Source organism: Salmo salar, chromosome 08 (assembly GCF_965601325.2).
Source record: "Salmo salar chromosome 08, fSalSal1, whole genome shotgun sequence".
NCBI classification, from domain to species: Eukaryota; Metazoa; Chordata; class Actinopteri; order Salmoniformes; family Salmonidae; genus Salmo; species Salmo salar.
Window position 1 is genome coordinate 35253304 of NC_138298.1, and position 21697 is coordinate 35275000.

General features: G+C 45.9%; 1 protein-coding gene across 4 annotated transcripts in view; it reads right to left on the minus strand.

Annotated features, from left to right (window-relative positions):
• Positions 1-2670: 2670 nt before the first annotated feature.
• The window catches only part of rnf38 (ring finger protein 38), a 59197-nt gene continuing 40170 nt past the window's right edge, over positions 2671-21697 (minus strand). For all 4 annotated transcript variants that reach the window (XM_082978611.1, XM_082978613.1, XM_082978612.1 and 1 more), the window contains 7 exons: positions 16949-17116; positions 12895-13062; positions 11039-11142; positions 10661-10745; positions 9758-9879; positions 6626-6725; positions 2671-5271 (listed from right to left, as the gene is read on the minus strand). In XM_082978611.1, coding sequence (XP_082834737.1) covers positions 5209-5271; positions 6626-6725; positions 9758-9879; positions 10661-10745; positions 11039-11142; positions 12895-13062; positions 16949-17116 — 810 coding nt within the window. In that variant the 3' untranslated portion in view covers positions 2671-5208. The remainder of the gene's footprint in view (positions 5272-6625; positions 6726-9757; positions 9880-10660; positions 10746-11038; positions 11143-12894; positions 13063-16948; positions 17117-21697) is intronic.

Consider the following 21697-nt stretch of genomic DNA (forward strand, 5'->3'; position numbering starts at 1 on the left):
TGGCTGTCGGTGGAACAAGAACCCTGAATTCTAAACTGACCTGGTGATGTCATATCAGTACGTCACATCAATAAACAACCAGTGGTGGGAAAATTACCCAATTGTCATACTTGAGTAAAAGTAAAGATACCTTAATAGAAAATTACTCATGTAAAAGTCACACAGTAAAATACTACTTGAGTAAAAGTCTAAAAGTATTTGGTTTTAAACACAATTAAATATCAAAAGTAAATGTAATTGTTCAAATGTACTTAAGTATCAAAAGTAAAAGTATAAATCATTTCAAATTCCTAATATTAAGCAAACCAGACGGCACCATTTTATTTTTTAATTGAAGGATAGCCAGGGGCCACACCCCAACACTCAGACATCATTTACAAATTGAGCATGTGTATTTAGTGAGTCCGCCAGATCAGAGGTAGTAGGGATGACCAGGGATGTTGTCTTGATAGTGTGTGAATTGACCCATTTTACTGTCCTACTAAGCATTAAAAATGTAACGAGTACTTTTGGGTGTCAGGTAAAATGTATGAAGTAAAAAGTACATTATTTTCTTTAGGAATGTAGTGAAGTAAAAGTAGTCAAAAATATGAATAGTAAAGTAAAGTACAGACACCCCAAAAAATGACTTAAGTAGTACTTTAAAGTATTTTTACCACTGTATACGACACCCAAGTACTTTTCTGCTGCTGCTACCACAACATCTATTCTCTGGGATTTATGTTCCATTTCTGTGGTACAGGTGATAACCATGGCAATGAATTCTAAGAAGCCAACCTGACTGAAGCACAAATTCATATCACTCTGTATTGGCCTAGGTCTGCTGTCCACCCTTGACCCATCATCCTCTACTCTCTTCTCTGCCTCAGCATATGACATCTTCTGGTTCTACTCTGACCTAGAGGTGCACGACTTCACGATTTGTAGAATCAACTCTGACTCCTGTGGTTGGAGTTGAAAGGAGTCGACTCTTGCTCGACTACCAAAACAAACAAATGGATGCACACACACATACAGTACACACCACATCATTATTGCAGTCCTATTAGGAAGACTACATTTGCGTTCTAGAAGACTGAACATGATGCTGCCCATTTGCTTATGAAAGGCCTATTTTGTTTGAATATAGAAGGTGATGTGTAGGAACTATACAGAACAAAAATAAACACAATATGTTGGGCCCATGTTTCATGAGCTGAAATAAAAGAACCCAGATATTTTCCATACGCACAAAAAGCTGATTTCTCTCAAATGTTAACGAGATAAGATAATCCATCCACCTGACAGGTGTGGCATATCAAGAAGCTGATTAAACAGCATGATCAATAAACAGGTGCACCTTGTGCAGGCAACAATAAAAGGCCACTCTAAAATGTGCAGTTTGTCACACAACAAGTTGAGAGAGCCTGCAATTGGCTCATTCAGAGTGGGTGGGCCTGGCTCCCAAGTGGGTGGGCCTATGCCCTCCCAGGCACACCCATGGCTGCGCCCCTGCCCAGTCATGTGAAATCCATACATTAGGGCCTAATTAATTTATTTCATTTTACCGATTTCCTTATATGAACTGTAAGTCAGTAAAAATCTTGAAATTGTTGCATGTTGCATTTATATTTTTGTTCAGTATAGGAGTATAACAGAGACAACTTTTCCCCTCTGTGCTTTATATAGGAGTACAAAACAGACAGTAACTAGTTCCCTCTGTACTTTATATAGGAGTACAAAACAGACAGTAACTAGTTCCCTCTGCTTTATATAGGAGTAGAACAGACAGTAACTAGTTCCCTCTGTGCTTTATATAGGAGTACAAAACAGACAGTAACTAGTTCCCTCTGTACTTTATATAGGAGTAGAACAGACAATAACTAGTCCCCTCTGTGCTTTATATAGGAGTAGAACTGAATAACTAGTCCCCTCTGTGCTTTATATAGGAGTACAAAACAGACAGTAACTAGTCCTCTCTATGCTTTATATAGGAGTAGAACAGACAATAACTAGTCCCCTCTGTGCTTTATATAGGAGTAGAACTGAATAACTAGTCCCCTCTGTGCTTTATATAGGAGTAGAACAGACAATAACTAGTACCCTCTGTGCTTTATATAGGAGTAGAACAGGCAGTAACTAGTCCCCTCTGTGCTTTATATAGGAGTAGAACTGAATAACTAGTCCCCTCTGTGCTTTATATAGGAGTAGAACTGAATAACTAGTCCCCTCTGTGCTTTATATAGGAGTAGAACAGACAACTAGTCCCCTCTGTGCTTTATATAGGAGTAGGTAACTAGTCTCCTCTGTGCTTTATATAGGAGTAGGTAACTAGTCCCCTCTGTGCTTTATATAGGAGTAGGTAACTAGTCCCCTCTGTGCTTTATATAGGAGTAGGTAACTAGTCCCCTCTGTGCTTTATATAGGAGTAGGTAACTAGTCCCCTCTGTGCTTTATATAGGAGTAGGTAACTAGTCCCCTCTGTGCTTTATATAGGAGTAGGTAACTAGTCCCCTCTGTGCTTTATATAGGAGTAGGTAACTAGTCCCCACTGTGCTTTATTTAGGAGTAGAACAGTTACTAAAGAGATGCCATTTCACAGTTAAATGAAGTTAAACCCACCCATCCTCAGGAGGACAGGAGGTTGAACAGAACGACAGAATGTGAGAGAAAAGGAGAACAGACCATGAGTTGGCAATTCTACATTTATTATAGAACCAGCCTTTGAAATCCAAAAAGACTGGGGACAGGGATTAAAAATAACAATTCATTTCACCACTTAGTAACGCCTTACTAGTAATAACTCTCATTAAAAATGTACAAATGTTTGTTAAAAATTTGCAATATCAAGCCTTCAAATGATTTTGGTTACAGATATGATACATTATGGAGAAGACAGCTACCGACGTCATGTTATTAATAAATGATAACCATTTTTTTTTTTTAAAACAACCCAACGACAAATAGTAAGAGGAAAAAATAAACAATATGAAATGCAAAATTCAGAATGTCCTATATTTGTATCTGAATATACATCAAGAGACAATGAGGTAACTGCTAGTAGTGTACCAAGCAGGAGAAACAATAACAATAATTAGAATCCTATGACACAAAATGGACGCCATGACGACAGTATAACACCTTTAACCCAGGAAACAAAAACAGGAAAACAGAAGCTTTTTCAAACCCTGTTGCCATGGCTACAGCCAATAACTCTTTTTAGCCTTTAAACGCCGAGCTGACAACATTGGACACTGGAGAGAATGGTTTATTTTAAACATGTAGGGTGAAGACCTTGTCCCAGCTGAACGCTGATCTAAAGGACATTAACATACCCATTGGTGACATGGCTTTAAGGAGGGTAAATCTGGGTTTTAAAAGGCATCTCTTACATATTAAGACACTGCAGGTGCCTGGCTGACATGGTTTAATACACCTTTCCCTTCTGCTAGCTGTCGTAAGGGCTACATAAAACTGTCGTAAGGCCTACTTAAGGTTGCTGTGAGCCTGACATTGAACACGAATCGTGACACCGTGTGGGTGAAGGACACTAGGAAGCCAGGACATAAACTTTACATAGGGTGACATTGTGCATGTTAAGACAGCCTTATGTAGGGCTTATGACAGCAGTTAAGGACTACTTCTAAAGACACTGGGTAGACAGAGGACACAGTGGAAAACGGGGGGGTGTGAGAAGCATCCTACACGAGGAAGAGGGGATGAATGGAGAGTGAATAGAAAAGTCATTGTGGTTGTGAATGAATGAGTTAAACCAGGCCCTGATCTTTTCACTCGTGGTCGACAGGCAAAACATATGTCCCTTTTTACCAAGGAGTTAGGAAACCCTAACTGTGATGCTACCACACTAAAATCATCATCATCATTATTGTGCCTTAAAACTATACTTCAGATCATCTCACCATCTCAATGTGATCTGAAGGACCAGTGAACAACGTTGGCTGTATCTCAGAATGACACCTTATTCTCTAGATAGTTCATTACTTTGTCTTGGAACCAATATATAGATATATATGCTAGAATAGGGTTTCATTTGAGATTTAACCACTATCATATTTTTCCTAAGTAACTGACCAATAAAACAAATGTTGGACGTTTAGCATCGATTCAGATCAGCGCACACACACTCCTTTGCTGCGTGTGTGTGTGTGTGTAAGCTGAGATAACGGAGGCTGATCCATCTCTCTGAAAACATGGAGTGAGTGAACAGAAAAGGAGAGAGAGAGGGGGATGGACTGGGAGAGGAAAAAGAGTGATGCAGAGAGGAGTGATGAGAGAAGACCCGCCCCTTCCTCCTCAACTACCCTGGTTCTGTTGCCCTTCTCCTCCCTGTAAGCCCCTCCCCTTCCTCATGAAACACTTCCTGTCTCAGTGCACAGCATCGACCAATCAGAGCGGAAACGGCAGTGTGAGCAGGAGGCCAGTGTACTGCACTGCATAAATAATACACCGACGTAATCATTGGTGTTCTAAATACAAACACACTACCCCAGTTCCCAATTACTGACAAGGCTATATTTCTGCACACCTTCCTCTACCCAGATCTTAAACCAATACTAACAACAATGTAAAGATTGTATTGTCCTCCATTCTCTCTCGATTTCAGTTGGACACACATTGTAGATGTGTCATGTAGGAGTACAACAGCACACACACAAACACACAAACACTTAAAAAAGGTAAATGAAGAAAAAGCGCCTTTATAAACCAAAATAACCCCACTAGTGAACACACATCTCAATCCAGGTTCTGAATGATTCATCACTGACCACAATATTAATATTAACAACAACAACGATGACGTCATAATAGTCAGAATCTTTGGGCTTCCATATTCTCCACTGGGTTAGTTAGGACAACAACACAGTCTAACTGTATCACTGTCTCCACAGCGTTCAGAAGACAACTCCAATCATGACGCAGGAAGGTAAGACAGTACAAAGGGGAAAAAGTCCAACTGCCCCTTGTACGGTGTGTGTGTGTGTGTGTGTGTGTGTGTGTGTGTCAGTCAAAAGGCCATTATTAGAATACCATCATCATAGGAAGAAGGCAGAGTCTATTTCCTAAAGAGTTCACTTGGCGGAGGGGGGGGGGGACATTGCTCCTAGACACTGATCTAAGGTCTGTTGTGTTTCCCTCCCTCCTAATGCGTCAGGTTAGGATGTGGGGAGGCTGAGCGGATCCTAGATCTGTGGGGCTCAAGGTCATAGGTCATTCAGAATCCCGCTGGACCTCGGAGGCATCCGCCCGACAGATAGGACACGTTCTGTTAGCCTGGAGAGAGAGAGAGATGATTCTACTAGTCATACATGGATCTTCACTGCACTACAGTGAATGACAAAGCTTGTAGAATTCAACTGTACACAGAATGGAAGAAGACCTGATCAAAACACTGTTTCATCTAGTTGTGCTGTCTGTCTGTTAAATAAAGTCTCTTGTATAGAGATATCACCGTCTGTTAAATAAAGTCTCTTGTATAGAGATATCACCATCTGTTAAATAAAGTCTCTTGTATAGAGATATCACCGTCTGTTAAATAAAGTCTCTTGTATAGAGATATCACCATCTGTTAAATAAAGTCTCTTGTATAGAGATATCACCATCTGTTAAATAAAGTCTCTTGTATAGAGATATCACCAGTCTGTTAAATAAAGTCTCTTGTATAGAGATATCACCATCTGCTGTCTGTTAAATAAAGTCTCTTGTATAGAGATATCACCATCTGCTGTCTGTTAAATAAAGTCTCTTGTATAGAGATATCACCATCTGTTAAATAAAGTCTCTTGTATAGAGATATCACCATCTGTTAAATAAAGTCTCTTGTATAGAGATATCACCATCTGTCTGTCTGTTAAATAAAGTCTCTTGTATAGAGATATCACCATCTGCTGTCTGTTAAATAAAGTCTCTTGTATAGAGATATCACCATCTGTCTGTCTGTTAAATAAAGTCTCTTGTATAGAGATATCACCATCTGTTAAATAAAGCCTCTTGTATAGAGATATCACCATCTGTTAAATAAAGTCTCTTGTATAGAGATATCACCATCTGTCTGTCTGTTAAATAAAGTCTCTTGTATAGAGATATCACCATCTGTTAAATAAAGTCTCTTGTATAGAGATATCACCATCTGTCTGTCTGTTAAATAAAGTCTCTTGTATAGAGATATCACCATCTGTTAAATAAAGCCTCTTGTATAGAGATATCACCATCTGGTTAAATAAAGTCTCTTGTATAGAGATATCACCATCTGTCTGTCTGTTAAATAAAGTCTCTTGTATAGAGATATCACCATCTGTTAAATAAAGTCTCTTGTATAGAGATATCACCATCTGTTAAATAAAGTCTCTTGTATAGAGATATCACCATCTGTCTGTCTGTTAAATAAAGTCTCTTGTATAGAGATATCACCATCTGTTAAATAAAGTCTCTTGTATAGAGATATCACCATCTGTCTGTCTGTTAAATAAAGTCTCTTGTATAGAGATATCACCATCTGTCTGTCTGTTAAATAAAGTCTCTTGTATAGAGATATCACCGTCTGTTAAATAAAGTCTCTTGTATAGAGATATCACCGTCTGTTAAATAAAGTCTCTTGTATAGAGATATCACCATCTGTCTGTCTCACCTTCAGCCACTTGTCGACACACTTGGTGTGGAACTCATGGTTACAGGGCAGGACTCTTAGCAGCTGACGAGACTCAAAGTCACACATACACACCACGCACCTGTAACATAGAGACAACGTTAATACAACACCCAGAACAGAGAGACAACATTAATACAACACCCGGAACAGAGAGACAACGTTAATACAACACCCGGAACAGAGAGACAACGTTGAAGGGACTCTACTCACAGTGTCTGTTCTGACTGGTGGTTGAAGGGACTCTACTCACAGTGTCTGTTCTGACTGGTGGTTGTTGAAGGGACTCTACTCACAGTGTCTGTTCTGACTGGTGGTTGAAGGGACTCTACTCACAGTGTCTGTTCTGACTGGTGGGTTGAAGGGACTCTACTCACAGTGTCTGTTCTGACTGGTGGTTGTTGAAGGGACTCTACTCACAGTGTCTGTTCTGACTGGTGGTTGAAGGGACTCTACTCACAGTGTCTGTTCTGACTGGTGGTTGTTGAAGGGACTCTACTCACAGTGTCTGTTCTGACTGGTGGTTGAAGGGACTCTACTCACAGTGTCTGTTCTGACTGGTGGTTGTTGAAGGGACTCTACTCACAGTGTCTGTTCTGACTGGTGGTTGTTGAAGGGACTCTACTCACAGTGTCTGTTCTGACTGGTGGTTGAAGGGACTCTACTCACAGTGTCTGTTCTGACTGGTGGTTGTTGAAGGGACTCTACTCACAGTGTCTGTTCTGACTGGTGGTTGTTGAAGGGACTCTACTCACAGTGTCTGTTCTGACTGGTTGTTGAAGGGACTCTACTCACAGTGTCTGTTCTGACTGGTGGTTGTTGAAGGGACTCTACTCACAGTGTCTGTTCTGACTGGTGGTGTTGAAGGGACTCTACTCACAGTGTCTGTTCTGACTGGTGGTTGAAGGGACTCTACTCACAGTGTCTGTTCTGACTGGTGGTTGTTGAAGGGACTCTACTCACAGTGTCTGTTCTGACTGGTGGTTGAAGGGACTCTACTCACAGTGTCTGTTCTGACTGGTGGTTGAAGGGACTCTACTCACAGTGTCTGTTCTGACTGGTGGTTGAAGGGACTCTACTCACAGTGTCTGTTCTGACTGGTGGTTGTTGAAGGGACTCTACTCACAGTGTCTGTTCTGACTGGTGGTTGTTGAAGGGACTCTACTCACAGTGTCTGTTCTGACTGGTGGTTGAAGGGACTCTACTCACAGTGTCTGTTCTGACTGGTGGTTGAAGGGACTCTACTCACAGTGTCTGTTCTGACTGGTGGTTGAAGGGACTCTACTCACAGTGTCTGTTCTGACTGGTGGTTGAAGGGACTCTACTCACAGTGTCTGTTCTGACTGGTGGTTGAAGGGACTCTACTCACAGTGTCTGTTCTGACTGGTGGTTGAAGGGACTCTACTCACAGTGTCTGTTCTGACTGGTGGTTGAAGGGACTCTACTCACAGTGTCTGTTCTGACTGGTGGTTGAAGGGACTCTACTCACAGTGTCTGTTCTGACTGGTGGTTGAAGGGACTCTACTCACAGTGTCTGTTCTGACTGGTGGTTGAAGGGACTCTACTCACAGTGTCTGTTCTGACTGGTGGTTGAAGGGACTCTACTCACAGTGTCTGTTCTGACTGGTGGTTGAAGGGACTCTACTCACAGTGTCTGTTCTGACTGGTGGTGGTTGAAGGGACTCTACTCACAGTGTCTGTTCTGACTGGTGGTTGTTGAAGGGACTCTACTCACAGTGTCTGTTCTGACTGGTGTGTTGAAGGGACTCTACTCACAGTGTCTGTTCTGACTGGTGGTTGAAGGGACTCTACTCACAGTGTCTGTTCTGACTGGTGGTGGTTGAAGGGACTCTACTCACAGTGTCTGTTCTGACTGGTGGTTGAAGGGACTCTACTCACAGTGTCTGTTCTGACTGGTGGTTGAAGGGACTCTACTCACAGTGTCTGTTCTGACTGGTGGTTGAAGGGACTCTACTCACAGTGTCTGTTCTGACTGGTGGTTGAAGGGACTCTACTCACAGTGTCTGTTCTGACTGGTGGTTGAAGGGACTCTACTCACAGTGTCTGTTCTGACTGGTGGTTGAAGGGACTCTACTCACAGTGTCTGTTCTGACTGGTGGTTGAAGGGACTCTACTCACAGTGTCTGTTCTGACTGGTGGTTGAAGGGACTCTACTCACAGTGTCTGTTCTGACTGGTGGTTGAAGGGACTCTACTCACAGTGTCTGTTCTGACTGGTGGTTGAAGGGACTCTACTCACAGTGTCTGTTCTGACTGGTGGTTGAAGGGACTCTACTCACAGTGTCTGTTCTGACTGGTGGTTGAAGGGACTCTACTCACAGTGTCTGTTCTGACTGGTGGTTGAAGGGACTCTACTCACAGTGTCTGTTCTGACTGGTGGTTGAAGGGACTCTACTCACAGTGTCTGTTCTGACTGGTGGTTGAAGGGACTCTACTCACAGTGTCTGTTCTGACTGGTGGTTGTTGAAGGGACTCTACTCACAGTGTCTGTTCTGACTGGTGGTTGTTGAAGGGACTCTACTCACAGTGTCTGTTCTGACTGGTGGTTGAAGGGACTCTACTCACAGTGTCTGTTCTGACTGGTGGTTGAAGGGACTCTACTCACAGTGTCTGTTCTGACTGGTGGTTGAAGGGACTCTACTCACAGTGTCTGTTCTGACTGGTGGTTGAAGGGACTCTACTCACAGTGTCTGTTCTGACTGGTGGTGGTTGAAGGGACTCTACTCACAGTGTCTGTTCTGACTGGTGGTGGTTGAAGGGACTCTACTCACAGTGTCTGTTCTGACTGGTGGTTGAAGGGACTCTACTCACAGTGTCTGTTCTGACTGGTGGTTGAAGGGACTCTACTCACAGTGTCTGTTCTGACTGGTGGTTGAAGGGACTCTACTCACAGTGTCTGTTCTGACTGGTGGTTGAAGGGACTCTACTCACAGTGTCTGTTCTGACTGGTGGTTGTTGAAGGGACTCTACTCACAGTGTCTGTTCTGACTGGTGGTTGAAGGGACTCTACTCACAGTGTCTGTTCTGACTGGTGGTTGAAGGGACTCTACTCACAGTGTCTGTTCTGACTGGTGGTTGAAGGGACTCTACTCACAGTGTCTGTTCTGACTGGTGGTTGTTTGGGTTGAAGCGGTAGGAGGGAAGCTGTTCTATGTCAGCCTTGGTCAGTCCTCTGGGTTTAGCCTCGCCCAGACGCTCTGCTAGGTTCAACAGGGCCTGGAGGTCAGACAGGGGGGTTAAAGGTTAGAGGTCAGAGAAGAGCCGGTCTACCTACACAAGACAACTTCCTATAGTCCTCCCATTTACCCTAGGTGCGTTCAACCTTGAGGACATAACAGCATTGGATTGACGTACACTATGCAGAACATGATAGAGTGTTTATCTACACACCAATCAACAGGTTTTAATCCTTTTAGCCCACTGAGCTGAAGCCTTGGCATTAGCTATTGGAACTAATACGAGGCTAGATGAGTCAGCCAACACTAGACTGTAGTTCATTAAAACTACCTCCACTACATTAGAGTTGACTAGACCATATAGATGTATAGTTAGCTCTGTGGCTAGCTTACCTCCACTACACCATATAGATGTATAGTTAGCTCTGTGGCTAGCTTACCTCCACTAGACCATATAGATGAATAGTTAGCTCTGTGGCTAGCTTACCTCCACTACACCATATAGATGTATAGTTAGCTCTGTGGCTAGCTTACCTCCACTACACCATATAGATGTATAGTTAGCTCTGTGGCTAGCTTACCTCCACTACACCATATAGATGTATAGTTAGCTCTGTGGCTAGCTTACCTCCACTAGACCATATAGATGTATAGTTAGCTCTGTGGCTAGCTTACCTCCACTACACCATATAGATGTATAGTTAGCTCTGTGGCTAGCTTACCTCCACTACACCATATAGATGTATAGTTAGCTCTGTGGCTAGCTTACCTCCACTACACTAGACCATATAGATGTATAGTTAGCTCTGTGGCTAGCTTACTTCATAGTTCTCTACCTCTCCATCATCCACATCTAACTCTAGACTGATGGTAGGACCGACTGTAGGACCCACTGGAAGCATTGACCTGAGAGACAGGAGAGGGAGAGAGAGGAGAGACAGAGAGACAGGGTAGGGAGAGAGGAGAGACAGAGAGACAGGGTAGGGAGAGAGGAGAGACAGAGAGACAGGGTAGGGAGAGAGGAGAGACAGAGAGGAGAGACAGGGGAGAGAGGAGATAGATTTGAATAAACAAAATGATCACAATGCCTACTATAACATCATACAGTATTATACCATATAAACCCATGATTTGTTCCAACATGTACTGCATACCTAATGCACAGGTGCTGCTACAACAAGAGAAGAAGAAGTACTCACAGGAAGTAAGGCAGGAAGCCTGGGTGGTAGGGGGGCGGGGGAACGGTCTGCTGGGAGCGGTAACGACGCCCTGTGATTCGCCGAGGCATGAAGTGGGGGTACGGCTGGGAGAGGGACAGAGGAAGGAACGGTAAGAACCCTTCATAGAGGTAAGGACATGTTGTTCTCCGGTGTGTGTGTGTGTGTGTGTACATACTGTTATTGTAACATGTTGTGAAATCTGTTGTGAATGCATTATACAGTTTTTTAAAATGTAGAACTGCCTTAATTCTGTTGGACCCCAGGAGCTGCTGCCTTGGCAGGAACTAAAGGGGATCCATAATAAACCCCAGGAAGAGTAGCTGCTGCCTTGGCAGGAACTAATGGTGATCCATAATAAACCCCAGGAAGAGTAGCTGCTGCCTTGGCAGGAACTAAAGGGGATCCATAATAAACCCCAGGAAGAGTAGCTGCTGCCTTGGCAGGAACTAATGGTGATCCATAATAAACCCCAGGAAGAGTAGCTGCTGCCTTGGCAGGAACTAATGGGGATCCATAATAAACCCCAGGAAGAGTAGCTGCTGCCTTGGCAGGAACTAAAGGGGATCCATAATAAACCCCAGGAAGAGTAGCTGCTGCCTTGGCAGGAACTAATGGGGATCCATAATAAACCCCAGGAAGAGTAGCTGCTGCCTTGGCAGGAACTAAAGGGGATCCTTAATAAACCCCAGGAAGAGTAGCTGCTGCCTTGGCAGGAACTAATGGGGATCCTTAATAAACCCCAGGAAGAGTAGCTGCTGCCTTGGCAGGAGCTAATGGTGATCCATAATAAACCCCAGGAAGAGTAGCTGCTGCCTTGGCAGGAACTAAAGGGGATCCATAATAAACCCCAGGAAGAGTAGCTGCTGCCTTGGCAGGAACTAATGGGGATCCTTAATAAACCCCAGGAAGAGTAGCTGCTGCCTTGGCAGGAACTAATGGTGATCCATAATAAACCCCAGGAAGAGTAGCTGCTGCCTTGGCAGGAACTAAAGGGGATCCATAATAAACCCCAGGAAGAGTAGCTGCTGCCTTGGCAGGAACTAATGGGGATCCTTAATAAACCCCAGGAAGAGTAGCTGCTGCCTTGGCAGGAACTAATGGTGATCCATAATAAACCCCAGGAAGAGTAGCTGCTGCCTTGGCAGGAACTAAAGGGGATCCATAATAAACCCCAGGAAGAGTAGCTGCTGCCTTGGCAGGAACTAAAGGGGATCCATAATAAACCCCAGGAAGAGTAGCTGCTGCCTTGGCAGGAACTAATGGGGATCCATAATAAACCCCAGGAAGAGTAGCTGCTGTCTTGGCAGGAACTAATGGTGATCCATAATAAACCCCAGGAAGAGTAGCTGCTGCCTTGGCAGGAACTAATGGTGATCCATAATAAACCCCAGGAAGAGTAGCTGCTGCCTTGGCAGGAACTAAAGGGGATCCTTAATAAACCCCAGGAAGTGTAGCTGCTGCCTTGGCAGGAACTAATGGTGATCCATAATAAACCCCAGGAAGAGTAGCTGCTGCCTTGGCAGGAACTAAAGGGGATCCATAATAAACCCCAGGAAGAGTAGCTGCTGCCTTGGCAGGAACTAAAGGGGATCCTTAATAAACACAAATACTTAGACGAGTGGCCGTGCAAGAGAGCCCTTGAGCAGGTGTTTTGATGGCTAGCATGAGGTGTGTGAACAGCTCCTGTGACAGGGAGTCGTGATGAGAGGAACTGGAGGGAGTAGGGAGGAAGGGTGAGAGAGGAACGGGGGGGGGGGGGTCTGACAGGGGGTCGTGATGAGAGGAACTGGAGGGAGTAGGGAGGAAGGGTGAGAGAGGAAGGGGGGGGGTCTTACCACTCCAAACAGCTCCTGTGACAGGGAGTCGTGATGAGACAGGAACTGGAGGGGTGTGGAGGGGGGCAGGGAGGAGGGGTGGTGTCCTCCATGAGGGTAGTTAAACCCCCCTCCCACAGACAGGTGCTCTCCTAGCAGCTCCACCTCGTTCTCTATCCTCTGCAACGGCTATGACAGGGATACAAAGGGTTATGAAGGGCCATAAGCATACAAAAAGGGCTATGAAGGGTCATAGGCATACATAAGGGGATTATGTGCTGTTACAACTTGTTCTCTAGGCCAGGGGAAAAGGTTATAATGGATTCTAAAACTTATGTCAAAGTGAGCACATTGTGAATAGAAGGCAATTTAAGATGTGAATATGAGACTGACTTAACCATTCTGTGACTAAGCAAAACAGCAGCAACTTATCTAACCATGTAGTAACAATACTGATTCAACATTACAAACATGGTTAAAGGACCTGGAGGACAGCAACATTACAAACATGGTTAAAGGACCTGGAGGACAGCACCACTACCTTAATGGTTAAAGGACCTGGAGGACAGCACCACTACCTTAATGGTTAAAGGACCTGGAGGACAGCACCACTACCTTAATGGTTAAAGGACCTGGAGGACAGCACCACTACCTTAATGGTTAAAGGACCTGGAGGACAGCACCACTACCTTAATGGTTAAAGGACCTGGAGGACAGCACCACTACCTTAATGGTTAAAGGACCTGGAGGACAGCACCACTACCTTAATGGTTAAAGGACCTGGAGGACAGCACCACTACCTTAATGGTTAAAGGGCCTGGAGGACAGCACCACTACCTTAATGGTTAAAGGGTCTGGAGGACAGCACCACTACCTTAATGGTTAAAGGACCTGGAGGACAGCACCACTACCTTAATGGTTAAAGGACCTGGAGGACAGCACCACTACCTTAATGGTTAAAGGGCCTGGAGGACAGCACCACTACCTTAATGGTTAAAGGACCTGGAGGACAGCACCACTACCTTAATGGTTAAAGGACCTGGAGGACAGCACCACTACCTTAATGGTTAAAGGGCCTGGAGGACAGCACCACTACCTTAATGGTTAAAGGGCCTGGAGGACAGCACCACTACCTTAATGGTTAAAGGACCTGGAGGACAGCACCACTACCTTAATGGTTAAAGGACCTGGAGGACAGCACCACTACCTTAATGGTTAAAGGACCTGGAGGACAGCACCACTACCTTAATGGTTAAAGGGCCTGGAGGACAGCACCACTACCTTAATGGTTAAAGGGCCTGGAGGACAGCACCACTACCTTAATGGTTAAAGGACCTGGAGGACAGCACCACTACCTTAATGGTTAAAGGACCTGGAGGACAGCACCACTACCTTAATGGTTAAAGGGCCTGGAGGACAGCACCACTACCTTAATGGTTAAAGGGCCTGGAGGACAGCACCACTACCTTAATGGTTAAAGGGCCTGGAGGACAGCACCACTACCTTAATGGTTAAAGGGCCTGGAGGACAGCACCACTACCTTAATGGTTAAAGGGCCTGGAGGACAGCACCACTACCTTAATGGTTAAAGGGCCTGGAGGACAGCACCACTACCTTAATGGTTAAAGGACCTGGAGGACAGCACCACTACCTTAATGGTTAAAGGACCTGGAGGACAGCACCACTACCTTAATGGTTAAAGGCCCTGGAGGACAGCACCACTACCTTAATGGTTAAAGGGCCTGGAGGACAGCACCACTACCTTAATGGTTAAAGGGCCTGGAGGACAGCACCACTACCTTAATGGTTAAAGGGCCTGGAGGACAGCACCACTACCTTAATGGTTAAAGGACCTGGAGGACAGCACCACTACCTTAATGGCTAAAGGGCCTGGAGGACAGCACCACTACCTTAATGGTTAAAGGACCTGGAGGACAGCACCACTACCTTAATGGTTAAAGGGCCTGGAGGACAGCACCACTACCTTAATGGTTAAAGGGCCTGGAGGACAGCACCACTACCTTAATGGTTAAAGGACCTGGAGGACAGCACCACTACCTTAATGGTTAAAGGGCCTGGAGGACAGCACCACTACCTTAATGGTTAAAGGACCTGGAGGACAGCACCACTACCTTAATGGTTAAAGGGCCTGGAGGACAGCACCACTACCTTAATGGTTAAAGGACCTGGAGGACAGCACCACTACCTTAATGGTTAAAGGGCCTGGAGGACAGCACCACTACCTTAATGGTTAAAGGACCTGGAGGACAGCACCACTACCTTAATGGTTAAAGGGCCTGGAGGACAGCACCACTACCTTAATGGTTAAAGGGCCTGGAGGACAGCACCACTACCTTAATGGTTAAAGGGCCTGGAGGACAGCACCACTACCTTAATGGTTAAAGGGCCTGGAGGACAGCACCACTACCTTAATGGTTAAAGGGCCTGGAGGACAGCACCACTACCTTAATGGTTAAAGGACCTGGAGGACAGCACCACTACCTTAATGGTTAAAGGACCTGGAGGACAGCACCACTACCTTAATGGTTAAAGGACCTGGAGGACAGCACCACTACCTTAATGGTTAAAGGGTCTGGAGGACAGCACCACTACCTTAATGGTTAAAGGGTCTGGAGGACAGCACCACTACCTTAATGGTTAAAGGGCCTGGAGGACAGCACCACTACCTTAATGGTTAAAGGGCCTGGAGGACAGCACCACTACCTTAATGGTTAAAGGGCCTGGAGGACAGCACCACTACCTTAATGGTTAAAGGGCCTGGAGGACAGCACCACTACCTTAATGGTTAAAGGACCTGGAGGACAGCACCACTACCTTAATGGTTAAAGGGCCTGGAGGACAGCACCACTACCTTAATGGTTAAAGGGCCTGGAGGACAGCACCACTACCTTAATGGTTAAAGGACCTGGAGGACAGCACCACTACCTTAATGGTTAAAGGACCTGGAGGACAGCACCACTACCTTAATGGTTAAAGGACCTGGAGGACAGCACCACTACCTTAATGGTTAAAGGGCCTGGAGGACAGCACCACTACCTTAATGGTTAAAGGGCCTGGAGGACAGCACCACTACCTTAATGGTTAAAGGACCTGGAGGACAGCACCACTACCTTAATGGTTAAAGGACCTGGAGGACAGCACCACTACCTTAATGGTTAAAGGACCTGGAGGACAGCACCACTACCTTAATGGTTAAAGGACCTGGAGGACAGCACCACTACCTTAATGGTTAAAGGACCTGGAGGACAGCACCACTACCTTAATGGTTAAAGGGCCTGGAGGACAGCACCACTACCTTAATGGTTAAAGGACCTGGAGGACAGCACCACTACCTTAATGGTTAAAGGACCTGGAGGACAGCACCACTACCTTAATGGTTAAAGGGCCTGGAGGACAGCACCACTACCTTAATGGTTAAAGGACCTGGAGGGCAGCACCACTACCTTAATGGTTAAAGGACCTGGGTAGACCCATAGGGCGGCACACAATTAGCCCAGTGTCGTCCGGGTTAGGGGAAGGTTTGGACGTCATTGTAAATAAGAATTTGTTCTTAACCGACTTGCCTAACTAAATAAAAGGTTAAATAAATAAAACACCACTACCTAGGTGGCTAAAGGGTCATTACATTTATTGCAGGATATTAAAGACAAACTAGAGTGGATACTTGGAGAAACACGGATATTAAAGACAAACTAGAGTGGATACTTGGAGAAACACGGATATTAAAGACAAACTAGAGTGGATACTTGGAGAAACACGGATATTAAAGACAAACTAGAGTGGATACTTGGAGAAACACGGATATTAAAGACAAACTAGAGTGGATACTTGGAGAAACACGGATATTAAAGACAAACTAGAGTGGATACTTGGAGAAACACGGATATTAAAGACAAACTAGAGTGGGTACTTGGAGAAACACGGATATTAAAGACAAACTAGAGTGGATACTTGGAGAAACACGGATATTAAAGACAAACTAGAGTGGATACTTGGAGAAACACAGCGTTTGTGAAGTCATAAATACAATTCCTTAGTGTGATGTGATTCTTACCGATCTGGACTGTTGTGTCGGGAAGGGAAGGAAGTGTCCAGGTGGAGGGAGGTGGGGGGGGTGGTGAGAGAGGTGGGGAGGGGGGAGGAGGAAAGGGGGATCACTGGAGAGGAGGGAGGGAAAGGAGTAGGGCACAGGTAAATGCTGCACTGAACACGCCCCCAGCATCTGGGAGAGAGAGAGAGAGAGAGAGAGAGAGAGAGAGAGAGAGATGGAGAGGGAGGGAGAGAGAGGGAGAGAAAGTGAGGTTTGATACTACTGTGAATGTCAATGACATATCTGCATTTAATTATTTTTGCCACCAGGGGACAGCAAACACCAACAAGCATAGTAACATCATTACACCAGGGGACAGCAAACACAGCAACATCAATACACCAGGGGACAGCAAACACCAACAAGCATAGCAACATCATTACACCAGGGGACAGCAAACACCAACAAGCATAGCAACATCATTACACCAGGGGACAGCAAACACCAACAAGCATAGCAACATCATTACACCAGGGGACAGCAAACACAGCAACATCAATACACCAGGGGACAGCAAACACCAACAAGCATAGTAACATCATTACACCAGGGGACAGCAAACACCAACAAGCATAGCAACACCATTACACCAGGGGACAGCAAACACCAACAAGCATAGCAACATCATTACACCAGGGGACAGCAAACACCAACAAGCATAGTAACATCATTACACCAGGGGACAGCAAACACCAACAAGCATAGCAACATCATTACACCAGGGGACAGCAAACACCAACAAGCATAGCAACACCATTACACCAGGGGACAGCAAACACCAACAAGCATAGCAACATCATTACACCAGGGGACAGCAAACACCAACAAGCATAGTAACATCAATACACCAGGGGACAGCAAACACCAACAAGCATAGCAACATCATTACACCAGGGGACAGCAAACACCAACAAGCATAGCAACACCATTACACCAGGGGACAGCAAACACCAACAAGCATAGTAACATCAATACACAAGGGGACAGCAAACACCAACAAGCATAGCAACATCATTACACCAGGGGACAGCAAACACCAACAAGCATAGCAACATCATTACACCAGGGGACAGCAAACACCAACAAGCATAGCAACACCATTACACCAGGGGACAGCAAACACCAACAAGCATAGCAACATCATTACACCAGGGGACAGCAAACACCAACAAGCATAGCAACATCATTACACCAGGGGACAGCAAACACCAACAAGCATAGCAACATCATTACACCAGGGGACAGCAAACACCAACAAGCATAGCAACACCATTACACCAGGGTCGTGGCGGTACATGACCTGAAGATAGAAATATATTATGTAGAACAGATATGCTTCTCTCTCACATAGCACAATAACTAATGTTCTATACAATAATGTCTTAGTCTGGTACCAGTCTAGCTCTCATTCCACTCCTTGGTCTAGTCTGTCTAGCTCTCATTCCACTCCTTGGTCTAGTCTGTCTAGCTCTCATTCCACTCCTTGGTCTAGTCTGGTACCAGTCTAGCTCTCATTCCACTCCTTGGTCTAGTCTGGTACCAGTCTGTCTAGCTATCATTCCACTCCTTGGTCTAGTCTGGGTACCAGTCTGTCTAGCTCTCATTCCACTCCTTGGTCTAGTCTGGTACCAGTCTGTCTAGCTCTCATTCCACTCCTTGGTCTAGTCTGGTACCAGTCTAGCTCTCATTCCACTCCTTGGTCTAGTCTGGGTACCAGTCTGTCTAGCTCTCATTCCACTCCTTGGTCTAGTCTGGTACCAGTCTAGCTCTCATTCCACTCCTTGGTCTAGTCTGGTACCAGTCTGTCTAGCTCTCATTCCACTCCTTGGTCTAGTCTGGTACCAGTCTGTCTAGCTCTCATTCCACTCCTTGGTCTAGTCTGGTACCAGTCTGTCTAGCTCTCATTCCACTCCTTGGTCTAGTCTGGGTACCAGTCTGTCTAGCTCTCATTCCACTCCTTGGTCTAGTCTGGGTACCAGTCTGTCTAGCTCTCATTCCACTCCTTGGTCTAGTCTGGGTAACAGTCTGTCTAGCTCTCATTCCACTCCTTGGTCTAGTCTGGTACCAGTCTGTCTAGCTCTCATTCCACTCCTTGGTCTAGTCTGGGTAACAGTCTGTCTAGCTCTCATTCCACTCCTTGGTCTAGTCTGGTACCAGTCTGTCTAGCTCTCATTCCACTCCTTGGTCTAGTCTGGGTAACAGTCTGTCTAGCTCTCATTCCACTCCTTGGTCTAGTCTGGTACCAGTCTGTCTAGCTCTCATTCCACTCCTTGGTCTAGTCTGGTACCAGTCTGTCTAGCTCTCATTCCACTCCTTGGTCTAGTCTGGGTACCAGTCTGTCTAGCTCTCATTCCACTCCTTGGTCTAGTCTGGGTAACAGTCTGTCTAGCTCTCATTCCACTCCTTGGTCTAGTCTGGTACCAGTCTGTCTAGCTCTCATTCCACTCCTTGGTCTAGTCTGGGTAACAGTCTGTCTAGCTCTCATTCCACTCCTTGGTCTAGTCTGGGTACCAGTCTGTCTAGCTCTCATTCCACTCCTTGGTCTAGTCTGGGTAACAGTCTGTCTAGCTCTCATTCCACTCCTTGGTCTAGTCTGGTACCAGTCTGTCTAGCTCTCATTCCACTCCTTGGTCTAGTCTGGGTACCAGTCTGTCTAGCTCTCATTCCACTCCTTGGTCTAGTCTGGGTACCAGTCTGTCTAGCTCTCATTCCACTCCTTGGTCTAGTCTGTCTAGCTCTCATTCCACTCCTTGGTCTAGTCTGGGTACCAGTCTGTCTAGCTCTCATTCCACTCCTTGGTCTAGTCTGGGTACCAGTCTGTCTAGCTCTCATTCCACTCCTTGGTCTAGTCTGGTACCAGTCTGTCTAGCTCTCATTCCACTCCTTGGTCTAGTCTGGTACCAGTCTGTCTAGCTCTCATTCCACTCCTTGTACTCTGTGTCATATGCCAGAGACATTTAGACATGTTTAGCATGATAAGAATGGAATGAGAGCTAGACAGACTGGTACCCAGACTAGACATTTGCAGCTGAAATGTTCAAAATGCTGTGCCCACTTGAACATGACCCAGGAGAACCAATTCGAGGACTGTCGTTAAGCCCCAAGGTGGTAGTGTTGTACTGAAGACCACACCCACACCACTACCGTCTACTCACAGGGTGGTAGTGTTGTCCTGTACTGAAGACCACACCCACACCACTACCGTCTACTCACAGGGTGGTAGTGTTGTACTGAAGACCACACCCACACCACTACCGTCTACTCACAGGGTGGTAGTGTTGTCCTGTACTGAAGACCACACCTCACCACTACCGTCTACTCACAGGGTGGTAGTGTTGTCCTGTACTGAAGACCACACCACACCACTACCGTCTACTCACAGGGTGGTAGTGTTGTCCTGTACTGAAGACCACACCACACCACTACCGTCTACTCACAGGGTGGTAGTGTTGTCCTGTACTGAAGACCACACCACACCACTACCGTCTACTCACAGGGTGGTAGTGTTGTCCTGTACTGAAGACCACACCACACCACTACCGTCTACTCACAGGGTGGTAGTGTTGTACTGAAGACCACACCCACACCACTACCGTCTACTCACAGGGTGGTAGTGTTGTCCTGTACTGAAGACCACACCACACCCACACCACTACCGTCTACTCACAGGGTGGTAGTGTTGTACTGAAGACCACACCCACACCACTACCGTCTACTCACAGGGTGGTAGTGTTGTCCTGTACTGAAGACCACACCCACACCACTACCGTCTACTCACAGGGTGGTAGTGTTGTCCTGTACTGAAGACCACACCTCACCACTACCGTCTACTCACAGGGTGGTAGTGTTGTCCTGTACTGAAGACCACACCACACCACTACCGTCTACTCACAGGGTGGTAGTGTTGTCCTGTACTGAAGACCACACCACACCACTACCGTCTACTCACAGGGTGGTAGTGTTGTCCTGTACTGAAGACCACACCTCACCACTACCGTCTACTCACAGGGTGGTAGTGTTGTCCTGTACTGAAGACCACACCTCACCACTACCGTCTACTCACAGGGTGGTAGTGTTGTCCTGTACTGAAGACCACACCACACCCACACCACTACCGTCTACTCACAGGGTGGTAGTGTTGTCCTGTACTGAAGACCACACCACACCACTACCGTCTACTCACAGGGTGGTAGTGTTGTCCTGTACTGAAGACCACACCTCACCACTACCGTCTACTCACAGGGTGGTAGTGTTGTCCTGTACTGAAGACCACACCACACCCACACCACTACCGTCTACTCACAGGGTGGTAGTGTTGTCCTGTACTGAAGACCACACCACACCACTACCGTCTACTCACAGGGTGGTAGTGTTGTCCTGTACTGAAGACCACACCACACCCACACCACTACCGTCTACTCACAGGGTGGTAGTGTTGTCCTGTACTGAAGACCACACCACACCACTACCGTCTACTCACAGGGTGGTAGTGTTGTCCTGTACTGAAGACCACCACACCCACACCACTACCGTCTACTCACAGGGTGGTAGTGTTGTCCTGTACTGAAGACCACACCACACCCACACCACTACCGTCTACTCACAGGGTGGTAGTGTTGTCCTGTACTGAAGACCACACCCACACCACTACCGTCTACTCACAGGGTGGTAGTGTTGTCCTGTACTGAAGACCACACCACACCACTACCGTCT